Consider the following 10,691-nt stretch of genomic DNA (forward strand, 5'->3'; position numbering starts at 1 on the left):
TAAGATTCCAAAATAATTCTTTAGTCTCTAAATTAATAGCTAAAAATTAACTTATAAAGACTTCAATTCCGGTCTGGAATTAATGCAGACTAATGATATAACATTTACAAGTCAATTAAATCCTTTTCCGAGTCAATTGTAACTTTTTTTTCCATTTTAGTTACAACCTTTTCCAATTGAAATGCAACTTTTACAATTCTATTGTAACTTTTCCCGCACCAGATTGAAATTAAAATTAATAAGTTACATTTTCGGTGGAAAAACGTTAAAATTAAATTGGAAAAGGTTAAATTTGAAATGAAACAAAATTTCAATTGTCTTGGGAATGCTGCAGTACATTCCACGTCAACAGTTTAATATGTGCTAATCATAGAGAAGTAATAAATTATTACTAAACATAACATGCTAATATATAAAGTAAATTATATTGAACCTTTTATCTGATCTGTATAGTACATTTCGTTGTTTAAATCCTCTTGATATAATTGAACTAAACGTAATATGTTATTAACATCTGATAGGACAAAATGCTCTGTTCATATTTTCAAAAATTAAAATTTCATTTTAGGAGTAAGCACAGTACTCCCTTGCACACAGCGGATCCTACAACCTACCTTAAAATGCCCTTGAGGCAATGAAAGGATATTTATGTCTACTATTATATAGATTTTTTTTTTTTTTTGTATTATGAATTGTTTTTCCTTTGAGATAATAAAATTGATAGAAAGGTGAGATAAAAAAAAAATCTGTATTTTCGATAATGTACTTTATTTTTCATTGAAGGAAGTTCTTACGCAGCACGGCCTAACGTTTTCGTTAAATATTTATTGCTGCCTTAAATTACTTCTCTCTGTTTCTTATTAATTATTTTTGCCACTTATTTATTCCTACTTCAATGATTTATATATTTTTTTAAAAAAATATAAATAAAAAATGTATAATATAAAGTCAAAATTTGTTTGGTGGTATTAATTTACTTTAATTATTATTAAATTATATATTATTACTAACTATATATGATAAATAGATATATTCATAAGATTAAACGGCAATTTGCTAATGATGACAATGTTTTTATTTAATATAAATTTAAAATATTTAACATTTTGAAAAAAAAATTAATTTAAAAGGTAAATGTCAAATTTATTGTATAAATTTATAAAAAAGTTTTAAAAATACGCACTGTGTATCTCTTTTCTTATCTCTCATACTTTTAATCCTTAAAAATAAACACTGCTTCTAAGTTTTATTAATTTTCTTAAAAAATATAATCATAGAAAACATTAAGTTATTTATAAAATTGTTATATATTTATTAAATATTATAATTACCCTCCTTTCTAAGAATTAAAACGCTCCCATTTTAATAAGGCATAAAGTGTTAACAAAGTGTCCGTAGAGGAAATCTCGTTTTTTGTACGACTTTGTTAACTTTATTTTTCTGAAACGAAGTCTTTTCTAATTTTTTATTAGATATAATAGATTTTGTCATTTGCCCTTGTTTTGGATGGTGTATATCATTATTCTTCTTAATTCTAGTTTCTTGGATGTTTTCTTTTCCATGAGTAATTTGGAATTTCCTCATTCTTCGTTTCTTTGACTCGTATACGTGGGAAAGGGGATGTAAAGACACCATTGCATTGGGAATTGTCTGTTGGGAGGGTTCTACGGCAGCCAATACGCCAATGTTGTTGAAGCTCGAGCTGGATTGGATTGGCTGTGACAATGTTGAAACATTTTTCTTTTGAAAAGATCCAAGTATTCGGTAGTGGATTGTTTTTTGAGAGGATTCACCAACAGCTTCTTCACTTATATTTCTGTCACAAGTGTTGGTGTTGTTGGTTGTATGGGATAGATCTGGGAATGACAATGCTGGAACATTTTGTTTTTTAGAAGAATCGAGTATTTGATTAGGGTTTGTTTTTTGAAAGGATATACCAGCAACTTCTTTGCATGTATTATTGTTGGTTGGATTGCATTGGATTGGGTGTGATAGTGTTGAAACATTTGGTTTTTGAGTAGGACCAACTATTTGATTGGAAATTGTTTTTTGAGAGGATTCAACAACGCAAATGTTGGTGTTGTTGGTTGTATAGCATGTAGCTGGGAATGACAATGTTGAATCATTTTGTGTGTGAGAAGAATCAAGTATTTTATCAGCTACTTCTTCGCATGTGTTATCATAACTATTGATGTTACTTAGAACACATAGACTTTTGTGTGACAATTCTGAAACATTCCTTTGTTGTGAAGAATCAAGTATTTGATTAGGGATTGTTTGTTGAGAGGATATACCTGCAACTTCTTCGCATATGTTGTCATTGTTGCTAGAATGGCATCTAATTGGATGTGATAGTTTTGAAACATTTGTTTTTTTAGCAGGATCAAGTATATTATCAGGGATTGTGCGTTGTGATGACATACCAGGAACCTCTTCGTATATGTTGGTGTTATTGCTTGAATGGCATAGAATTGGGTGTGTTATTGCTGAAACATTTTGCTTTGGTGAATAATCAAGTTTTTGATTCGGTGTTTTTTTAACGGAATCACCAACAACTTGTATGGTGTTATTTTTATTATTTGTTGTATTTGCATTAACAGTGTTATTTGTATGGCATAGAACTGAGAGTGACGATGGTGAAACATTTTGTTTTGGAGAAGAATCAAGTACGTTATTAGAATTCGTTTGTGGAGAGGATTCACTAGCAACTTCTTCGATATTGCTCTTTGAATGGCCTAGAATCGGATGTGACAATGCCAAAACGTTTTGTTTTTCAGATGAATCAAGTATTTGACTGGGGATCACTTGTTGAGAGGGTTCACCAGTAACTTCTTCACAAATGCTGTTTTTGTCGCAAATATTGGTCTTGTTGTTTGATTGACATATGATTGAGTGTAACGACGTAGCAATATTTTTCCTTTGAGAAGTATCGGATACTTTAACATCGACAACAGTATTTGATGAATAAATGATGACTTGTTTCAAAGGGGACCAATTGAAGGTCCTGTTCCTTCGAGCTCTACTTTCTAAATTTAGCCAATCAAAATGATTCTCATCATTAACTGAGTCATTTTCGTTTGGATGATTTATCTGCTTCCCTTCGCGAACATCATCTTCCCTCAACGAAATTGAAGAACTAATGATACCCTCATGGTCCTCACAGGCAGACTGACATCTATATTGGAAAGAAGAATCCCTTTGAGTGTCGTGCTCAACATTAGCGAGACTTTTAGAACTTGTTGCAGGTCCGCTTCTACGTCCTCTATTTTTTCTTCTATTTCCTTTCTTCTTCAACTTCGAGGATGACTGCTCGTCTTGGGTGTTATTTTTTGAAATGTCAACCTTATAAAAGGATTTCAATAAAGCGTTGACTCGATATTTATTAACTCTCAAGATTCCGATAAAGGCCTCCTTGCAAACTTGGATATTGCGTTCCCTGGTGGGGACGTAATATTCAACAATCAAATTCCTCTCTTTCTGAGCGACAGAACTCTTCCTCTTGGGACTCCTGCCCAGGCAGTACCGGAGGATGAATGCGTCCTGTTGGGATTTTTTCCTGGTATAATAAAACTTTCTGTGGAAGGACTCCATCTCACTCACACCCAAGGAGGAGCACTCGAACTTGCTATGGCTGTGATTGCAAGAAGGTGGAAGTGGAGGTCCCTTTGGTTGACACCTATAAAGTTATTCAAAGGCAATCAATCAATTCGTCCATAAATAAATTAAAAAAAATAATTATTGAAGTGAAAAGTTTTTAGGCACGGTAGAGCAAATTGGCCTGAAATAAAATGTCTCTGAATAAAATAATATACCATTTAATTAAGGAAAATTTCCCTCTATCAAATGCCATTTTTTAAACTGAAATAGTAAAATCATACAAAAAATGTCGGAATCGAAGAGGTTTAACTTCTAACGCGGGAGAGTTTGTCACAATTTTTTAATAATAACTATGTATTTTAATTAATTAGTTTATTAATGCTTTAAAAACGGTTTTAGGAATTAATATTTTTAAAAAATATATAAGGTAGTTGAATGACTCTAGAGTTTGTTTTGGAATGTTTATATATATTCCATAAATTAATATATATATATATTAATTTATGGAATATATCAGTATGGTCGGCAAATTTGATTCGACTTTTATCACCGAGGAGTTTTATTTCGGAATTAGATGACTGTTTATTGCTACTATAATTAGATGAAGTACACACCGTTCAAGTATAAAAAATAAATAGCAGTTAATTTTTTTATTAATGATTAATGATGGGAAAAAAGTGGAAGGGTGGAAGATAAAGTTGAAATCCCAATGCTCGCTGGCGAGAGGAGGTTCACACTGAACAACTTCTTTATTTCGTAAACTTTATAAATTTATTTCAATACCAGAAACAATCAAAATATAATTGATTGATATTTTTTATATACAAGAATACTAAACATACTCTTTGGGAAAGTAAAAGCCTCATCATTATCCTCAGCATCATTAGAAGTAAGCGGTATTTCTAGATTTAAAGGTTCCTCTCACATGTTTGCTAATTTGTCAAAAAATTAGCACATGCACAAGCGTTTAGATGGGTTATTTGTATTGGCTGGTATAATCTGGCTTAAAATTGAGGCAAACCGGTTGAGCGTCGGTCATTCACACGTTTGTGATCATTTGGCCTTGTTTTAGAACAGCCTACAGATTATTTAACAGAGCAAAATATAAGAAGTTTATAAAGACATTATAAATTTAGGTAATTAAATTAATAAGTATTTGATAAAAAATCTAGAAGCAAAGTTGGGTTTATAGGTTATGTATTTCTATTTCTATGAATTTTTATCGTCTACAATTTGCTGATATTTGTGTTTTCTTTTATTTCAGCCATATTTATTTTGTCCCTTTTTATAATGAAAATAGACTAAATCGAATGTAATAGCTGAATCAGAACAAGACAAGCGTGAATAACGATGTTTGTTGCTTCTTTTATTTACCAAGCATTCGTACAAGTCTTGGATTTGATTAAGTGACAAACATGTAGATTCAGCGTAAGGAAGCTACAATTAAATTAAAACTCTTTCTATATATTTGTGACGAGCCAAATTTAGTTGGGACTTATAGTTTATTTAGTCTAATATTTAAAAGAGTTACTGGTCCAAAAATCGGTTTTATTAAGAGTCTGAAAGGATTAAAAAAACATTTGGCCGGTAGATATACAAAGTCCAGTACAACGATTTTTATTCTGAGTCCTATGGTTAAACCCAATCAACTGAAAATGGGAACCACAGGACTGAAAATTAATTGAATTCTCAGAAATATTCTGACAAACAAATATGGAACAAGGAGGTACAGGGGCTCCTTGATTCTTGGGTTCCGAGGTAAATTTTTTTAAAAAGTTTTAGGTAAAATTTCAGTGTTTTGTAATGAGTTGGAAGTTTAGACCGTTTGTCTAGTAAGTGGTGTAATATTCGGAATCTACGTGCAGTTTCCTGTCTTTTCAGTCTTGTGTGAGGATTCCAGGTTAGTGGTTTGTCAAGATGTCGTCCAAGATAACGAATCTGTTCTACAGGGATAAGAGCCATATTATTAACTATACTGTAGGGCAGTCGGCAGGTTTACGACGAAGAGTGAATGTGCTCAAAATCTTAAAAACCTTTTCCAGTTACTCTGGGCAGGACGAAAGTTATACTAAAATTCTTCCATCACCAAAACCGTATTCTAAACGAATATAAAAAAGCACCCCCTATGGAGTGAAAAACTATTATTTTCAGATAAAAAAACCCCTGGTCACTTCATTGAATGAGCTAAAGCATATGGCTTAATACATAACGTATGATTGGAAAATAAAATAATAGTTTTAAATATAGAACCGATAACTTTATAACAGTTAGTTTCTTCAAGTCCAATCACCATTACAGGTATCACTGAATGTAAGTAATCTGATGGAGTTAGAAATAGATCAGATCTAGTTATTGAAAAAATTACATTTGACCTGCAGTTTTACTAATTTACTAATAGCTTAAAATTAAATTTAATTGAACAATTTACCTCCTGTACTTATCCACGTCTTTCATCCATGGGATGATGTCTGCCTTCCGGTTTTTAGAGATTTTATTGTCGGGAATGGTTGACCTGCAACGAATCATAATTATGGTTTATTCGGAAGTTTTTTTTTCTTTTTCCACTTTACAATAAAGCATAAGAGCTGTTTTGGTATCATTAATAGCCACAATAATAGTGATTAAATTTCACACCATCTGATAAAAAAAATAAGCATTGTTAATCATAAACAATAAAATATCAATTTTTTCTTGACTCCCAGAAAAGAGTTAATATGTCATTTATAACCTCATGGCTATGTATAATAAAATCTAGGCAGAAAAAAATATATGTATATAAATGTGTAGAGATATTAATTTTTCAGAAAGATGTAAAATCAATAATAACGCACAATGAAAATAACCACTTTAAAAATATAATAATTCAAATTTAAGTGGAATTTTATATCACAGGGATTTGTAATTAATAGTATTTTATTTATTTCAACAATAGACATTTTTCTTTTATTTGTTGAGGGTCAGGTATTTTTTTTTTGTTTTGCAGAAATATTAATTCCCTAAGCTCCTCCTGTACAGTCATTCATCTTTTTTGGGGAAGTGGAGTTTGACCACACAAACCTTTCAATATTCGTGTCATGGAAGATATCGAAATTTTTTTATTATTATGAGAAGATGGTTGGGAGTAGGCTAGTCAAGATCACAAGTAAAATCTTATTTAATTAATGCAAACGTTTCGGCCTGAATTTCAGAACTTCATCAGGCCTAAGAACAAATAACAAGATATAAAAAAAAAACAAAAAAACAAGGAAATTCCGAATAACTAAAAAATAAAAGATAATATAAATATTTATACATAAGAAGAGGGTCAGGGTTGCGGTAAAAAAAAAAGAACAAATAATTTATAACTATTATAATGTCCGACGTTTCGCCCCACTTTGCAGGGCTTCAGAGCCATCAGAGCTATTCAAAGTGAAAGGTTGCTGTTCTTATTATATCTTGTAATAATAACCTGTATCTTATTATCTTACTATGACAAAATGTTTTTAGTTGTTTTTGAATCTTTTTAGCCCTGATGAAGCTCTAAAAACTGGGGCGAAACGTCAAAAAATAAATAGTTGTTAACTATTTTTGTTCTTTATTGACCGCAACCCTGGCCATCTTTTTCAGTATTTGAAATTATATATTCAATTATTTATATATATTTATATAGAGTCCTCCTCCATCTTTAGGGATAAGTAATATAATAAAGTCACTAGCTGTGACAGGGATCACCATCCTTTCAGGTAGTCAGTCAGCTCTTCAAGCCTTGGAGTTAGGGTTTGTCGGTTTTTAAAAACCGGTTTTTTTGAGAAAATTATCAAATTCGAAAACCGGTTTTTTAGTAGAAAATATCGGTTTTCAATGTATGAATAACACTTCGGTTGCAAGTGAGAGGGTATTTTCTATTTCGGGGAATTTTGTGAATTAACTAAGGACACGGCTAAATAGCAAATCGATAGACGTCCTCTGTTTTCTGTAATCATATTTCATTAAACAAAAAAATAAATAGAATATTTAAATTTGTATTAAAATTGGCCCGAATAGAAAATACTCGGTTCTTTGATTAATTGTCTTTAAAACTAAAATTGATTTTAATAAGTGTGTATGCATAAACTTTATTTACTCTTGTCTTTCGGCTTCGATTATAATTTACATTATATAATACACAGTTATGTATTTTCTAATTGTTTTTAATAAGTATCCATCTGTATCTAATAACATTGTTTTTTAAAAAAATAATATGGTTATTATAAAAATATTAAAATATATTGTTTTTATTTATTCGAACCCTTTGCTGAATAACTCGCTTCACTATTATAAAAATATTTACATCCTTATATGTGAAAATTGTGCATAAACAACAATCCTGGTCAACTATTATTTCTTTGTTCTACTAAATTGCATAAAAAAATTTTACTATCAAGAAAATTGAACAGTAAATAATTTCAGTCAAAAACTGCTTTTAATAACTCTAAATTTTCTGTTAAAATGTTTTGTTCGAATTATAGAATATTCGAGCAAAAATTTTTTTTATAAAAATTCGAAACCGGTTAAAACCGGTGTTCTAAAATGTCGGTTTTTGTATAAACCCTACTTGGAGACACCTAAGGTCAATTCTACATTAGTAAGTGAGTGTAAACAAGCCTTAGAACCATTAGCACGCTTGAGGAAGCTTCAGCTAGTGTGGGTCCCAGGACATAAGGGAATCACAGATAATTGGAAAGCTGATCAGCTGGCTAGAAACGGGGCTGAGTACCCTCCTATAGGACTAGAACCATTCCTAGGCATTTCCTAAAGGCATAAGAGAAAAGTAGTTCTTGACTGGACATGAAAGTTAGCAGGCAAGGAGTGGAGGCAGGCCAAGATTTTAATAACTACTTCTAAAACTAAGAGGCTGCTAGACCTAAACAGAAACGAACTCCGATTGTTAATAGAAGTTCTTACAGGTCATTGCAGACTTAAAAGGCATCTTAAGATATGTGGAGTAGTTCATGATGAAACCTGCTGCTTATGCGGACAGGCCTCGGAGACTGCCTTACGTTACATAGCAGACTGTGGTAGATATGCGTCACGAAGATACAGGCTTTTAGGCTATGATAGAATTACAGGAAATGAGGCTTCCTCTATAGATTGAGAGTCCCATTAAATTTCATTAGAAAGTCGAAAAAGTTCGATATAGATAAATAAAATACATAAAAGATCCATTCCATTGGTCTGTCTTGTATTATAACTTACATAAATTACCCTATAATAACATTAATATACTGTCTCTTCCAGGCTCCCTATGTTTAAAATCCATAAATCTACTTCGTCAATGGCAAGTAAAAAGAAAAAATATATAAATAAACAAACACTGAAATTATAAATATGTGGAAGGAAAAATGCTATCATAGCATGGATTAGGACGAGGATAATTTCATTTCAGTGTGATTAAGATAAAATTAAATTAACAAAGTAAACTTATGGATTTTAGACATACGGGGCCAGAAAGATACAGAATATTATTGGTATAATAGGATAATTTATATAAAATTTTAACTAACATTTAAATAATACTTGTTAAAGAGGTTTTTATAGTTGCGTTGTTTTTCAAATTGTTAAAAGTACCCTTAAAAGGCAGGAGAACTCCAAAACGTCGGTGTTGTGTTAATATTTTTTAAAAGACAAATCTTGGTACTGAGGGAAAAAACGAAAATCACTAATTATTTATAAAATTTATTACGTAACTGCTAATATTCTTCTAAGATATTAACTTTTTATTCTCAATCACTTTTCTCTAATCCCCTAGTAGACATCTGTATTATAGATATAACAATATTTTTTACCACCCCCGATAAACTAATAGAGCACCCTCTTCTTTAGCAACAATCGGAGAGTAAATTTACACAGTTGATTACAGCCGAACCGCCGAGCGGAAATAAAGCCGCCGATGGGAAAAAAGGAGGTGAGTCATTGCTAAAAAGCCAAAAAGGCCGAAGACAAAAGAAAGCTCTCGAGGATAAAATCAGCTGATACAGAAGAATAGAGAGGTGGGCGTGGTCCCTTCGGCCAATCAGAATTCCCCTATTCAGACCGTGCAAATATTGTATTATTGCTCTGTATTCCCAACGGCCGCCATTTTAGTAGTTTTTTTTTTTTTAACCAATAGATAATCAATAAATAAACGCATATATACGTATATATATATATATTGATTATTTATGATTTTCTTAAGAATCAACAAATTTTATTGAGAGTAATTACTTTCATTCCTCCAAAAAGGCGGATTAACTAATTCTTAATCACACTGTATACAACTTTTAAAAATGAATTGCCCGCCCATTCAAAAACTAATGTTTCCCCCTAGGGGGGAGGACGGAAGACAGGAATGGACGTAAGAATGTAATATTAAAGGAGCAGGAAACATTTTAAAGAAGGCTAGAGCAAACAGTTTAATCAAGTCGATCCAATAAGTTCAGGAGAATCTTCGGATTTATATCCAAAGCGTCAAACCTCAGAACAACACCTTTGGGAAAATTAGGACTTTAATAGACATAGAAATATAGGAGAATTAGATGTAGTCTTAATATAGACATTAGATGTATTTTTTTAATTTGAAATTTTATATCCCCCTCCTCAAACAACTGTAGTGATGCCCTATATTTGTATAAACAATATAGGTAATGTGTAATATATAAGTTCTTTATGAAAAATGTATATTGCCTTTTAAGTAAATATAAAATAAATGTTTTATATGTTTATATGTCTGAATATAAAATCCAATCCTATAAATATATAACATTTAATATTTTTATTTTGTAATATGTATTCTCATTTATATATAAACTATTCACTATCTTGAGACTGTTTTTTATTGTCTGAATAAAATTAATTGTATACAAATTAATGTCTCAAAACATTCTTTATTTTCTCAAAAGTCCAACGTTTATTTATAAAGGTCATCCTCAAGAACAAAAAAAAATAATAATTTGCATTCACATAAATTATTTTTAAAAAATCTCTGCAGGCTATTCTGCCCAGATCACTATTTTATTAATATTAAACTTTTAATTATAATCAATTTAGCTCTATTACACCTTGCTACTATGACAATAATGTATATATATATATATATA

The 10,691-nt window shown here is 30.9% G+C and overlaps 1 protein-coding gene across 1 annotated transcript; it reads right to left on the reverse strand.

The window, feature by feature from the left end:
• Positions 1-1,288: 1,288 nt before the first annotated feature.
• On the reverse strand, positions 1,289-6,221 carry LOC106686559 (putative mediator of RNA polymerase II transcription subunit 26). Its single transcript, XM_014429932.2, has 2 exons — positions 6,026-6,221; positions 1,289-3,676 (listed from the first exon to the last, which is right to left on the reverse strand). The coding sequence occupies exons 1-2, from the start codon at positions 6,121-6,123 to the stop codon at positions 1,381-1,383; spliced, it is 2,394 nt and encodes a 797-aa protein (XP_014285418.1). The 5' UTR covers positions 6,124-6,221; the 3' UTR covers positions 1,289-1,380.
• Between the last annotated feature and the right edge of the window lie 4,470 nt (positions 6,222-10,691).

Source organism: Halyomorpha halys, unplaced genomic scaffold (genome assembly GCF_000696795.3).
Source record: "Halyomorpha halys isolate HHAL.00 unplaced genomic scaffold, Hhal_1.1 Scaffold838.1, whole genome shotgun sequence".
In the NCBI taxonomy this organism is placed as follows: Eukaryota; Metazoa; Arthropoda; class Insecta; order Hemiptera; family Pentatomidae; genus Halyomorpha; species Halyomorpha halys.